At 47.5% G+C, this 14,479-nt stretch overlaps 1 protein-coding gene across 6 annotated transcripts in view; it reads left to right on the top strand.

Annotated features, from left to right (window-relative positions):
* LOC121674001 (exocyst complex component 3-like protein 2) overlaps positions 1-13,851 on the top strand; it is a 39,499-nt gene extending 25,648 nt beyond the window's left edge. For 4 of the 6 annotated variants that reach the window (XM_042047913.1, XM_042047909.1, XM_042047912.1 and 1 more), the window contains 7 exons: positions 614-706; positions 2,041-2,173; positions 3,117-3,227; positions 4,987-5,142; positions 8,139-8,260; positions 9,722-9,907; positions 11,813-13,851. In XM_042047913.1, the coding sequence (XP_041903847.1) occupies positions 614-706; positions 2,041-2,173; positions 3,117-3,227; positions 4,987-5,142; positions 8,139-8,260; positions 9,722-9,902 (796 nt within the window). In that variant the 3' untranslated portion in view covers positions 9,903-9,907; positions 11,813-13,851. Of the gene's footprint in view, positions 1-613; positions 707-2,040; positions 2,174-3,116; positions 3,228-4,986; positions 5,143-8,138; positions 8,547-9,721; positions 9,908-11,812 lie in introns of those variants that run through there. The other 2 variants (XR_006019398.1, XM_042047911.1) reach the window with 2 other exon arrangements.
* Positions 13,852-14,479: the final 628 nt, after the last annotated feature.

Below are 14,479 nucleotides of genomic sequence, written 5' to 3'. Positions count from 1 at the left end.
TGTCCTGGTTCTCATAGGAGAATGAATGTCTTCTCATCTTGCCTCTCACCACTTCCTCTGACTCCCTTCATCTGCTTTTTGTTCTTGGGTATTTCTTTCCCTGTGTATCCCCCGCAGCAGAAAATGCCAGGACTGTTGGTTACAGGTGGTATTTCAGACGGAGAGTTGATTTAAGATCCTTGACCCTCCACATGATGAGAGGAAGGAAATCCTATAAAATGGAGTTGTTCAGGAGCTGTTTGTGAGACTGAGACTGACAAAGCAGTCAACAGACCTTGTGGGTTATTCATACACACTGAGACTTTGTTCTGCTGCTTTATCGGCAGAGCCTGAGTTGCTTCCCAGAAGGAAGTGTTGCAAATCAACCTCCTGCCTCTTAGTCCCTGGCAGGGGTACCCAGGCAGCTCAAGGGCTCTCCCTGCCATTCCTGTGTTTCTCTTCCTCACCAGCTGGGCAGGGCAGAGACTGTCTTTGTCATGCTGTAGATCCCACCTTGGGGATTGAAAATGTGTGCTAAAAAGACAATCACAGAATATTTCTTGAGTTTGCTATTGCTGTCAGACATGTTATGGAGCGTGCCAGATTAAAGGTACTCTTTCCTGTTTTAATTCAGCTATGAAGATGAAGTAAGAAGCTTTCTCCAGCTTGATGGCTGCCCGCAGATCTGCACCAGCTTACGAGTCCTGGAGAATTGCTGCCTTCTCAGGTTAGAAAACAGAGCCTCGTGACATGGGGATCAAAATGAGTTTTCTGCTGGTCTGATCTCCTTCTGACTGTAGTATGAGGCCAACCTTGCCTCCAGCTGCATCTGGTCATCCAACCCTGTGCACACCAGCCTTTAAGCATGGAGGAAGCCAGCTGCTGTCAGCAAGACCCCTTCAGAGCTGTCCTGGCTGCCCCAGCAAGAGGGAGGCTCAGATGGGGGCTGACTGTGGGTGACTGGCCAGGGCCTTGACTGCTGCATTGGCAGGGCTGTACTGCCACTTTTTGCCTGCTCCCAGGCCCTGCAGGTGCAGGGGCTGTAGCCATCTCCCCATTCTTGCACTGAACAGGAGGCAGGCAGCAGCGCTGTGTCACATGTGGGGACACTATCCTGACTAACCCTGCCGTGGGTTGTGATGTCGTTCCTTTCCCTGGCTTGATCGTCCTTCAGCAGGAAAGCCTCATAAAGGTTGTGTTGAGATGTGTGTGCTAATGCACTTGGCAGGTGCAATCTTAAGTGCTTTGCTGAATGAAACCCCATGGAATATACCAGGCTCTCCCTGGGGTTGCTAGGAAGGAGGGAAGCAATAAAGCACAGAAGGGTGGAGGAGGATGTTTGAACCTACGAGCTAATTTCAGAAGCACTTGCAGCAACGGAGAAAACAAAGTTGCTTCTCTTCTTCCTGTGTAAAGTTATCTGGGGATCTCTGGAGTCAGCAAAATGCCAAAATCCAACATATGAACAGTGATTACTTGACATCAGAGCATTGTGTTGAGCCTAGGTAGCTGCTTTGTTTGTTGTATTTGCCTGTTGCTGATGCTGGATCCTAGACTGAATACTTATGAGTCTCTTTTATGTAATCCTTTACAGTGTTACTGAGAATGAAGTTGTACACTGAGCCTTTCCAGAATGTAAAATGTCTGGTTTCAAGCTGGTGATAATTTTAACCAGGATTTCCTGACTGGAAGACTGTTCTGATGGAAGATATTTGTTTGCCTTGTATTTGTAGATTGTCGAAGGCACACAGATGCTTACCCAGACTCTACTTGTTGAGGCTGCTTCATGCTTACTTGTTTTTAAAAATACTAAAATTTTTTACTGATCTGATCTCATTAGTGATGGGTACAAGTGGCATTTGTGTGCACTGAGCTTTCATGTCCTTGTGGCAGTGTCTTAACGAGTGCACAAATGCAGGTCACTGAGCTGGCTTTGGACCTGAGCATGTGTCCGTTCAATTACCCAGGCAGCTGTGTTGGTTACAGTAGAAAGAGTTTTGATCTGAGAGAATAGCATGATTTGGTCTGATCAATACTTTCCATATTTATTTTTTTTAACAGAACTGTCTGGCATAAGCTAACATACATTTGCAGTGTCAGCACTGGCCAGAATGTTAAGGTAAATGCATTTCTAGACAGGATGGAAGATGATATTATGGAGCATTTTCTGCAGACCATCACTTCTAAAGTCAAGGTATGGGAGACACATTTTAATTCTGACTGTTTTCAGACCATATGAGTGGCATGCACTTCCCTCTCATGATATGATTTGGAAAGGGTGAAGCCATAGTTTGGCCTTCAAGACCAGTACTCTCCTCTGCCTTGTCAGAATCTGTATGGACAGCTTCACCTTTCCCAGTTTTGGGATCTCAGTTTCACTGTGTGTTTGTTGTTGTGCTACAGATGGGTACCCAGATCCCAAAAGTTGAATTTCACCTGGTACCTATTCATTCCCATCAGCTGGGCATCTTCCCATGACAGTGATAACTCACAGAGCCCAGGGCTGTGCTAGGTAGTCAGGATGTAGAGAAAGCTGACCAGAAATGTGTCCCTTCCTTGAGATAAGGTCCCCTCCCTTCACACTTTCTAGTATCAGCCTATTAGCCCAGACACCCTTCGCCCTTCTGTCTGGAAAACACAGAATTCCAGGCTACTAGAAGTGTGTGATCCTGTGCAATTCCCTGGGAGGCTCCCCTGAGCATCTTCAGGCTCATTGCACAGGATCCCTCGGGCATGCTGAAGGCAGCAAAAAGAAATGACAAGAGAAACTCTGGCTACACCGTGCAGTTTTGGTCTCCAGAGCTCAGTGCCAGCCTGTCCCATGGGCCCACACATCTACATGGGAACTGGGGGTGGTTCTGACAGGGAGCATGGGCAACCCTGGGGAGGAACAGGAGACCTAGGTCTCAGCTTTCAGTCTTCCAGGTTTGGGCTTAAGAAGTTAGTACATCCTTCCCGAGCTGGAATTGTTTCTTTCTTTCATGTTTTGCTTTTCTTTGAAATAAAGGCACAGGATGCTGCAGTTTGTGGAGGAGTCTGTTTCCAAGAGCAGAAAGAGCAAAGGCACAATGATCTGTGTCTGTTGTTTGTGCAGTGTCTCTCCAGGTGCACCCTTTGACTCTGATTCTTTTCCTCAGGGAACACTGAAGGACCACTTCAAAAAGTGTGACACTGGTTTTGACCACATCCTTGAATCCTTAAAGCAAAGCTTTTTGACCTTTGGGAAGAAAAAAACAGATATGTATGAGGTAAGAAATAAGTAAGAAAGTGAGAACAAGATGTTACTCAGGAAATCATCCTACAAGAAAGATGGAGAGGGATTTTTTCCAAGGGCATGTAGTGACAGGACAAGGGGGAATGGATTCGAACTGAGAGTAGGTTTAGGTTTCAGGAGGAAGTTCTTTGCTGTGGGAGTGGTGAGATGCTGGAAGAAGCTGCCCAGAGAAGCTGTGGATGCCCCACCTCTGGAAGTGTTCAAGGCCAGGTTGGATGGGGTACTGAGCAACCGGTTCTGGTGGAAGGTGTCCTTGCCCATGGCAGGGGGGTTGGAACTAGATGATCTTTAAGGTCCATTCCAACCCAAACCATTCTATTATTCTGTGAAATCACTAAAACTAACAATTGAATTTTTGGATGGCACAATATTAGAACATTAATCCAAACTACAGTTTTGCCTGTTGTCAAATGGGCTTTTAAATATCTAGTGGTCTCAGTCCTGTCCACCAGAGATGGACAGTGACAGCTGGGACCTTTCTGTAATTTCAGCAGAGAAATCAACAAGTGAAGAAACGGGGAAACTGAATGTACCTCCCAAATACAGAGGGGAATACTAGGCTCCCTCTGATCCTACCATTGCCCCAATACCATTATACTGGAAATCTTCTCAGCTTCTAATGTGCTTCAACCTTATTTGTAAGGATTATTTATCCCTTTGATGTGGAATGGACACAGAGGGGTGAAAAGTCCAGATTCTTAAAGGGCATAGTCTCTCACACAGAGCATTGGCAAAGAGAACCTCACAAAGTACCCAAGTTTTTTCACCTTTACAGTAGCCTAAACAACTTGTCTAGGATCTCACAACACCCTTGAGTCTATCTCTTCAGCAATGAGGTTGGTACCTGGTGTACCCTCTCTTGTGTGCAGGCTGGATTTGCTGCTGCTATGTGTGCCACATGTCCTCCTAAGCAGGGGACTCCCAGGTCTGCAGTCTCCTTTGTCAGTGATGATTTTAATTGACATTTTGCAATATGGAAAAAGGTAATGGAAGAGAAAAAAATAGGATCTAGTCTGCTGTTGTTCAAAGCCTGTCACTGGACATTATGTCACATTACTGCTGGGGCAAGCAGCAGCTCAGTGGTGAAATGCTGTGCCAGAGCTCTCTGTCTCTTGCTTTGTCTGTTTTGGACAGAGCTGGGGATTTCCTGTACCTTTGGACTGCAGCCTAAAACTGCTCTGATTTCAATTGCTAATGAAATGTGGTTTCTGTGCAGCAGCCCACCTCCCTTCAGAAACACTCACTGTCCCTGTTGGGCACTGCATGGCCTCTGCACTGGGGTTCCTCAGCAGGTAGTGGGAGCTCAGAGGGAGTTGCCCAGGTGACTTCTCTGTGCCCAGCCACAAATGTGTGCCCAAGGGCCCTGTGTCTAGTGTGGATGCTCCAGGGAGGCTGCCTCTAGCTTTATAGCCCAAGCTCTCCCCAGGTGATTGTATTTCTTAGCCAAGCCAAGTGTCACTGCAGCTCTGGAGTGTGAGTGACCTCTGGCTCAGCTAACTGGTCCCATTGCTTTTGACTGGATGTCTCTGCACTTACCATCAAGGTTTATGTCATCCACATACAGCTTGGGGGCTGTCCAAGTATTAGATCAAGAATTTAAAATTAATACTTAAGCAAAGAAGTGGGACAGCCATCTGCATGGGCAGAATATCTGCTGTCTGCCCTGGTATAGGTGTGGTCTGGACCTTGCTCAGTGCAGGGAAGTTAATCTGGGTGTCTTTGCTCCGGAACAGGCCCTCGTCAAGGCTGTCAATGCCATCATTGTTACAGAATATATGCAGACCCTCCTGACCACTCCCAGGAAACCATCTTCTATGCAGAGGAGGAGGATTGTCAACAAGATAGAAGAAGATCATAGGATGATGCAAACCATCTTTAAAGAGTGCTTAGTAAGTCTTTGATATGGTTACAGTTTTGCTCTCTTTCATCAAGAGCAATACCAGCAGAGGAAAAGACTCTGAAAGCAACAAAAAAGCTTAAGAGTTTTTACCACAGGAGTATCAAGCTTCACAGAAATGACAGTCAGATGTGCTGACAGCCCTTCTGATCTGTCAGAAGCTGTTAGTCCATGGTTTTGAAATGTGTGACTGGAGGAGGCAAGTTTCGCACTGCTGCCACTGACACAAGAATGAGGCCTGCTCCTCTGAGCTGGTGAGACAGCTCCAAAGCTGCCAGCTCCCCCCATCAGGCCTCTGGTACATGGCATCGGGTGGCAGTGCTTTCCCTTGAGCCTCTGCAGTGATGAACCAAAGAGGCTGCTCCACATCTTCACCTGCTCTGTGGATTGTCCTGTATGGCTGCTCCTCCCTGGACATGGGGTGTGCATTACTATCGCTCCATCCAGCCCCTCCCTCCCCACAGGCCCTTTCCAGCCCGTCAGAGCTGGGATAATGGCTGCCTGAGACATTTCCCTGTGCTGTGGCGTTTCCTCATGGCAAAAACATGCTGATGCTGTTGTGGTTGCTGACGGTTGTGGAGAGGAACGAGTCTTCCTGCAGGGGTAAACACCTCACACCATTAGGAGGTAAAGGCGCATTGCAGAAGATTGGGTGTAAAAGCAGAGCCACACCTCTGAAGAAAACTTGTGCAGAAGTACTGGTTCTGATTTGCAGAAACAACTTCAGAAGCTTAAAAAAGCCTCTTTGCTCAATTCATAATCTGGTGTCATTTGCAGTGCTGCACACAGCATCTGTGGGTGCCACCAGGCTGTCACATGGGTCCTTTGATTACCCAAGGGCAAGGACTGCAGTGGCAGCAGTGTCCCCTCTTGCGGCTGGTCCAGTTGGAGAATCACTGCTGTGCAGTGTCCCTGGCATGGCTCATTAGCAGATGCAGGCTGGGAATGTCCAAGCATGGTGTTTCATAAGGGGCTGGGCTGAGCAGCACAGCAGCAGTTGCAAAGTCAGTCTGGTAACAGGACTCATCTGGGACAGGGCATATAAACCCCCGTGGCTATACTGGTTTTAATAATTTCACAAATGCTGAGTCATTCTCACAACTTGCCAATTTAAGTGCTAGGGACTGAAAATCTATTTTCTCACAGATGAGTCCCTTGCAAGCCATTTGTCAGCAATTCTTACCTTGTCCAACAAATAAAATGAAACAAAAATGTTCGCCTGTAGGCTTCTCTAAAATCCTCTCAGACCCATTATAATGAATGCATTAGTTTCATGGTGGAAAGCTGGAAGCTGACAGTGCTTTTAGCTGAAGACCTACCTCTCCTGGAGTGATCAATCACAGATGAATCAATGCTTTGAGCAACTGAGCCATGGGCAATAGCAGGAAGATTCTCTAATCTTAACTCTGAAGTTTACCAGTAATGCTGTGCTCAGCATCAGCTTTAGATGTAATGTGCATGGAATAGTGCAAAGGAGATACAGGAAATCTACTTATCTATTAAAACCCTACATTCAGCTTGGGTGGAAAAGGGCTGCATCTGGTTAGCACTGTTTCACCAGTGTCCCCAGTGTGTGCACTTTCTTACTTGATATGAGAGCACCGAAAACCTTGGAGGTGAAATGCACAAGTGATTTGCATGGAACAGCCTGATCCTCAGTCATGAGGCACACGGTTATGCATGCGAAATATGTACTCTGCTGCAGACTGAATTTATTGTGCAGTTTCTGCATAGGCTGCACCTGCTCCCTGCCCTCTCTTCAGGCTCTTCCTTCCCCTCCATTCCCAAAACACATTAGGAAATACCTTGCTTTTCTCCTAAGAGCATTACGTGTCAAAGGCACTTAAACACTGCTGACAAGACACCTCTCTTTTTTTCCTATTAGACTGCAGGCTGTTTGCCTCTGACCTTGCCTGTCTGTGTAGTGCTTAACTAAATCTGACGCCTTCAAATTAATTAGCATTTTGTAATAGTGAGCTTGCCAAGTATGAAGCTGTACAGTACCAGTGCCTCAGGAGCTGAGTACAGCTTATGCACTGAGCAGAGCTAGACATGCTGTGTGCCTGCAGTGCAGGGGGAGAGGGGGAAGGCTGTCTTCAAGTATTACTATTATTTTTAATTTATGTTCAATGCAGAGGTGTCACATGGAGAATGTGACTGCTGTTTCTAATGCCCTCTGGAGATCAGGGGAACCTGGGCTTCTCCTGCCCCATTTTAGCAGCCCGTTCTCCAGGTTTGCTTTGTCACAGAGTCTCTGTTGATGTGGTGGCATCAATAATTCAGGGAAGCAATTTAATTGCTTTACTGCACTGATGAAAAATGTGAGCAAGACCTGAAGTTCTCTCTTAGTGGTTCATCTGCATTCTGCTTCTCCAGCTCTGCTAAAAATGCTGTGTGTTTTTTGATGAGACTTTTTTCTCCTGTGTGCAGATTAGAGGGAGTTGATCGTATGCAGCATCTACCAACCATGTCATGTTCTTTACACTGTCCAGCCCTGTTTCCCACTTTTTTTCTCTTAGAGGATCTGTGACCCCTCATCCTGTCCCCGAGGTTGCTTTTCTGTCCCTGGGCTTGTTTTGGGGTAGCAGAAATGCCAGTATGTTTGGCCAACAAAGCTTGTTTTCACATAGGTCAAGCACGGGGCTGTGCTTACCTCTAGAAGCAAACCATGTCTCACAGGGTGAAATGGCCCTGAAAGGACAGGCAATTTAGGTAAAAATGAGGTACATTTGCCAACTTTGCCAAAGCAAATGCAGGAGGGGATTCTGCACTGCTGAAGATAGTTGCCCAGACACCCTGGAAGCAGTCTGTGACTGCTCTCCAGGTTCTTTTCTGCTACCCTGGGGAAAACCACATTTCTATACGTGCACAAACACTCCTGCAAAGCTTCTAAGCCACACAGAGAGATTCCCAGTCTGACACAAGTCCAGGTCTTAACACGGTGTGCTGTTTCTCTTGCCCTGAACACATCATTGCTTCTCTCCCCAGGGTCCTGCAGCTGGTTCTCTCAAGGATCCCATAAAAGCAATTTTAGAACTTCTTCAAACTTCTGATCCTGAGGGGATGAAAATAGCACTTCTGCCCATTCTAAAAGAATTTCCTGACCTCGGGTAATGCCTTTTATTGGTTTGACTTCTGTGCTTTCTTACATGATTACTTGACACCAGAAGACCTACAACAATATTAGTCCTGTGATACTTCTGCAGTGTGTTGGGCCAGCCACAGGGGCCATTTGAATGTACTCACTCGTGCCTGGTTTATAACTTCGTCCGACATGAACTGGTGGTGGAACCATCTGTGAAGGTGAAGGATGGATGAAGTTGCTGTCAACAAAGCAGAAATGCTGAGGAGAAGTACTACCTGAATGCAGAATTTACAGGCACATGTGTGTCAAATGTAGGTTTCAAGAACATCCTTAACTCAGGCATTTCATAACTTCCAAACCCTTGGCTTTTGGCTTCAACACTTCACCGAACCTTATATAACTAATTTCACAAATTTCTAGGTGTATTCAGCAAGAATATACACTTATATTTCTTGCAGGAAACTTAATAGAATTGAAACACAGCTTTTACTAGGAAGGAGAGATCTGAGCTAACTGTATTAGTTCCAAAGCCTGTGGTTTATTGCATCTATCTTTTGTTCTGATGTGCTGTGCTAGTGCCTGTGTTTTTCCAACTTGACAGGATTGCAGTTTAGAGCTCTCCATCACTGGATGCTGTGAAGGCCAAAAGTGTAAATACCTTCAAATGTGGGGGAGACAATTTATGGTAGATAATTATTTCAGTGCCTATTCAACATGACAGTCATGGTATAACCTGCAGCAAGGGAAGTCTCTAGACTTCTGTATGAAGGACTGCTGTAGGCAAAGAAAAAAACAAAAAGAAAGACAAAGAGATTATGTTATGCTTCATCTGGTTTCTTACTTCTTTTTTAGTTTACTACTTTTGAAGATGCTATTGAGCTAAAAAGCTGCTTATCTGATACAGCATAGCAATGATATATATATATATGTATATATATAGTATAGGAAGTGGGCATAGAAAATTCTCAGAAGACCCAGATCTCAGAGGAGGTCCTCCTGGTGTGAGTGGATGCACTGCTCTTGATTACAACAGATTTCTCTGTTTCAAGCTGTTTGGCTTGGTTACATTTGACTTATACCCAATATGGTGTTACCCTGCTCAACAGAACAGTGCTCTGCAGAACAAAATCCTCCTTCCAGATGAACAAGAATTAGCTCCATTTGAGGGGAGAAAAGATACCAGAAATGCTTCCCAATGGTCATACATTGAGTTATCTGAAACCTTTTATGATAGATACAGGCCTTTTTCTAGGAATGACCTGAGCTGAACATTTTCAATACTTCACAGGGATGCTGTGTGCCCTGGGCTTGGGACCCATGAGCTCAGCCCTATCCCACACAGCTCTTGGGATATGGTCTCCCCCTTAGGGTGTCAAAAAGCAGCTTCCAATCTTTGGTCTGGTCCAGCAAAACTGAGTGATAGGAAACAAGCTTTTTTTTATTTTCTTGACTCATTCACTGACCTGCCCTCTTATTGTTTTGGAAGGAAGGAACACCTGAGTGCAGTGCTGGACATCAAAGACTCAATCAGCCGAAAAGACAGAGCTGCTCTCTTGAAGGCATTTCACGATAATTACAGGGAATCGGAAACAGAAGCAAACTTGCTTTTTGCAGATATAGAAACAAAACCTAGAAAATATGGACTCTGTGGCTGCCTCTGCTGCTAGCAATGGTGCGTGTGTGTGAGTGTGCTTGTGTGTAACACGGGTACCTGCGCAGGTAGGCGTCCCTACTTGCAGGAGGTGGAGCTGTAGCTTCACCTCCCCTTGGTCCCCATTGGTCTATTACCTGGCTCTACTTCCCCCTCTCTGCCTTCAGACTTCCACATCCTGGAGGATCATGTTCTAGGCAGTGCAGGGTGCTGAATGCTCAGATGAGTGATTCAGGTTACAGCAGGGACAAAGGAGAATACAGCGCTCTTTCTCCCCATCTTTCACTCCTGTCTGTGTGTCCCTGCAGCAAGGTCTCTCTGCAGCATCCTGTCCCTCCCAGCTCTTACCCTCTGCATGGGCAGGGTCTCCCAGGCAAGTACTGTTTCCTCCTAGCAGGGCAAGCCAAGGGAACCTCTAAGTGATCCTCCTGCTTCCCTGGTGCCGAGGGGAGGGATATGTGAGCCCCACTACTGCCCACTCCATGGCAGCCGCATTAATTAAACCAGGTTTGGCCCCATTTAGGTGACTGTGCCATGCTGTGAGAGCCAGAGGCAAGCGTGCCTACTGCATGCTGGCAGCAGCAGCTGGTGGCAGAAGGGAGGAGGGTTAAAATCAGAGAGATGACTGTGACTGTAAGGTGTTAAATCCAATGGCAAGAATTGCCAAGGCTCATTTGGAGCACTTGCAATTGCCTTTCAGTCTCCCAAGGGACTACTTTGTAGTCACAAATGGGCATTTTTATTTTTGGGGCGGGTAAGTTGCAGCAGATATTGAAGTTAAGCAGCTCCTCATGGTTTTAAAATACTTAGTGGAGAACATACAGCTATTTTCTTCACTTTAAATAATTAGCAACTTCTTGTTAGTCCAAGTTTATCTAGCTCCAGCTCAGAGATGGGGAATTTTGTTTTATGTCAGCCAGGTCAGAGCCCTCAGCGATCAGAAATAGTCCTGCTCAGTTAATAACTACAGATTGTCACCAGTCACCTTCTGTTGCATAAGCTGACTAGACTATCTCAGGTTGAGAAGCACAGTCCCTTTCCTCCTCCACTCTCAGATGTCACCATTTATTTATAGTTACCCATGTTAGCAGATCAGGGATGAGTTATGCAGGACTCTGCCCTCCAGGCACAGACAGGCAGCAGGCTGCCCTGGTAGCAGGGAGAGAAAGCAATTAGAGAAACAATTAATAAGCACACAAGCTTCCTCTGCTAATGAAAACTGATTCTGATATAATGAACTGGCTGTCAGCCACCCACGTTTATACCCTCCTTTAAAGAAATTACCCATAGCTTCACTTTTGCTTTAGTAAAGATATCGAGGAACATGATTTTAAAGCATTGTAAGTCACTTAATCTCCTAATTGCTGAAATCCCCTGGGTAAACAGGCTCCCAAATCCCAGCAGACCTGGCTGAGTCTGCAGTGTGTTGGACACACATGTCTAGCACAGTTTGGTGGCCTTATCTGAGCTCAGAGGTACCAGTGAAGGTGAAATTAGTTCTGGGATGTGCCACCTTCCTCCTTCCATCCCAGCCCTGTGATTTTGCTGCCATGCACTGGGGTGTGGCCTGTAGGCACTCTGGAAATCAGCTACTTTTTCCTAGCCAGGAATACATTTGTTCCTCCTGCTTATGGAGGTGGCAGGACTTTGGAAAAGCACTGGTTTTGGTTGTTTCATGTTAGCACGAAACGTCCTTCCAGAAGAGGAGTGAGAATTGGCTAGGGAGGGCAGGCAGCAGCAGGGGTGCTGCTCCAGGCTGTGGGCCCATGGATTGCTTAGCCCAGGAAGTGGAGGATTTCAGCAGGTAAGTGTCGATACAGCTTCATACAAGAGTGTGCACAGGAGGGGTGTTTCTGCTGTTTGACTCTTGCACATGTTCTGATGAGTGCTATTTAATTACCCAGCTTTTTTCATGCCTTCCCTCAGGCCTGCTGGGAGAAACATGAGGCCTTGGTCCGCTGTGCCAGAATACGCAATCACAGCTCCTTGAAAGCTTCACACACAGCTGGATGCATGGAGAAGCCCGTCAGCCATGGAAGACAATTCCTGCACATTTGCAGGAAAACCATGTGGCACAAATCCTATTCTTATATGTAAATTCCAGGAGAAGGATGAATGGGATATGGCAGAAAGACATTTCTTCAAAATTTCTTAAAGATTGCCACTCAGCTGAGTCCTAGTGGTTATTCCCAGGTTGTGGCATGGTGGCAAGTGTGGAGGAGGAAGAAGGTTTCCCCTCACCAAATTCCTCTCTGTTTCCATCCCTCGTTCCATGAAATCTCTAGTGAAACCATGGACTGCTGCACCACATGGTGTCCCAGCATTGCAACCTCCTGAGGGATCCAAGACCTCTGTTAGGGAATCTTGCCTGGCGCATTGTGCTGGAAATTCCTGCAGGTCTGGGCACCTTGGTCTACCCCCCAAAGCCTGATCTGCACCAGGAGGGTGCAGACAGAGCTGCCTCTTCTCTCTCTCATGAAGGCTGTGACCTGCTTTGTGGGCAGCCTGCCATGGTGAGGTGTGGGATGGGAAACTCCTCCTGTATGAGTTTTACAGCTGGCTCTGGAGCATAGTCTTGCATTAATTTTTATACCTCAGTTACTGGAAATTTCCTCTTGGAGAGGGAGGGGAAAGCCTCATGGGAAGCAGGCAGTAAAAGGAGCTGTTTGTCCCAGCCTCCGGGCAAGGTCTCTGCTAGTTTTCAGATGTAAATAGGCAGTTCCAAAGGGAAAACACTGACTTTTCTTCCTGGTTATCTATGGACTGGTCACAGTCCCTAAGCTGGGTGTAGTTCAAGGCTCTCCTTCACTATTGTGTGAATATAGGCCATGACTGCTCCTCTCTGACACCATTAGCAAGCAAACAGCTCTACCTCAGATGTGCCAGTGCTTTTCTGAGCAGCCATTCCCCCTCAAGTCTGCTTCCCTAACAAGAAAAAGGAAAATTTGTGCGTAAAATGTCGGTGCGTGATGTGTCATGCCCTGGTACCCTGGGAAATGCAGACCCAGTTGGGTGCTGCCACATTCTGCAGTGCTGTGCCATCACCCCAGGGAACAGGTGTCCCATCCTAGAGCTCTGCATGCAGACAGGGTTCTGTGAGCTGGACAGGAGCCAGGGCAGGTTTGTAATTGTCATTAGCTTTGCTCCTGGCACAGTGCTGAGTGTGGGGTGAGTGTCAGAGGAGTAGGAAGAAACAGGTTGCTCCACCTCCAGGGAGTCTTCTGTGTACTTTCAGGGCACCAGGAGACCTTGGCACTGTTACACTTCGTCCTTCACATCACTGAAGGGCAGCGAGAGGAGCCTGTGGCCTGCCTGCTCTTCCTGACTGCACAGCTGCTCCAAAACCCAGCGCTGGTGTTCCTCACATTTTATAGCTATCCATCGTGGCTTCAGTGAGACGTTCCCTGGGATGTGGGAAGGCTGGGGAATCTGGGGGAGCTGCAGCCTGGCTGGGTGGGCATGGGTTGGGATGCAGAGCTGGATGAGCACCTGCCTTCTGAAGGTTGCCAGCCCTGCCAGGCACTCTGGGCCAGTCACCCTCCCCTCCTGCCAAACTGCACATTTCTTTAAGGGTGGGAAGGGATGAGAGACCTGGATGGCAGGCCCTATTGTGACAGCAGGGTCAGCGTCAGTCTCTGCCAATAGGGATTTCAAGCAACAAGCCTTCCAGAGAAAATAAATAGAACCCTCTCTGACATTGCGATCACTGTCGGGCTAAAAATAATCCTTCCACATGCGGACAGCTCTGGCCACACACAGGGCAGTGTCTGTGTGTGTCTGTGCCGTTTGACATCTGCAGCCAGACAAGGGTGTGTTCTGCTTGGAATCAGCAGCTGGGAGCCCCGAGGGATGCCAGGCTTGCCATTGCTGTGTGCGCATCAATGAGGTTTTGTAGCAGCAAGTTTCTGCACTCTGAAGCATCCAGTCATGGAGAGACCAAATAAAGACTTGAGTTTGTCCATGAAGTTTAGTGTTGTTGGCACAAGTGAAGTTTTCCAGAGACAGAGGGCCCAGGGATGTGGGCTGAAGTGGGCAGGGGGGGTGATGGGGAGAGGCGGCCTGGTGTGGAGGCAGATGGTGTGGGAGGGGTGTCCTTGGGCACCTGCAAGTGACCTGCGGAGAGCAGATGGTGTGTGGGGAGGCTCCTGGTGGCTCCCCAGGAGGAGAGGCAGTGGCAGGGATAATGCTGGGTCACTCCCTAGGACTGTTTGAGGTGATCAGGGAGGGGAGGAGAGGCTGCAGGGAAGGAGAATGTGGGATTTTCCTTGCTTGATGGAATGGATAAGGGATTTTAATCCACTCTGTTGTGTGACCTGAACTTCCCAAGTGATCCAGCCTCCTTCTTTCTAGCCTTCACCCTAACCTGGGGTTAAAGCACTTGTGTGGGATTTGCACCACTCTCTGCAGAGGGCTGGAAGCAGGGTCACACTCAGGATCCTTCTGCAGGATTACCTTGTGGCCTTGGGATGTGGGCAGGGACAGCCCTGCCATTGCCACCAGCCTGCCAGCGCCACCACAGAGCTGTGCTGTGCATCTCCCATTTGGCCTTGCATCCAGTGACTCCACCTCTGCAAGCAGGACAGGATCCCTCAG

This window comes from Corvus kubaryi, unplaced genomic scaffold, assembly GCF_017639235.1.
Source record: "Corvus kubaryi isolate FWS band 111438036 unplaced genomic scaffold, C.kubaryi_AGA036_p1.0 66, whole genome shotgun sequence".
NCBI lineage: Eukaryota > Metazoa > Chordata > Aves > Passeriformes > Corvidae > Corvus > Corvus kubaryi.
This window is presented reverse-complemented; position numbering and strand designations above follow the sequence as displayed.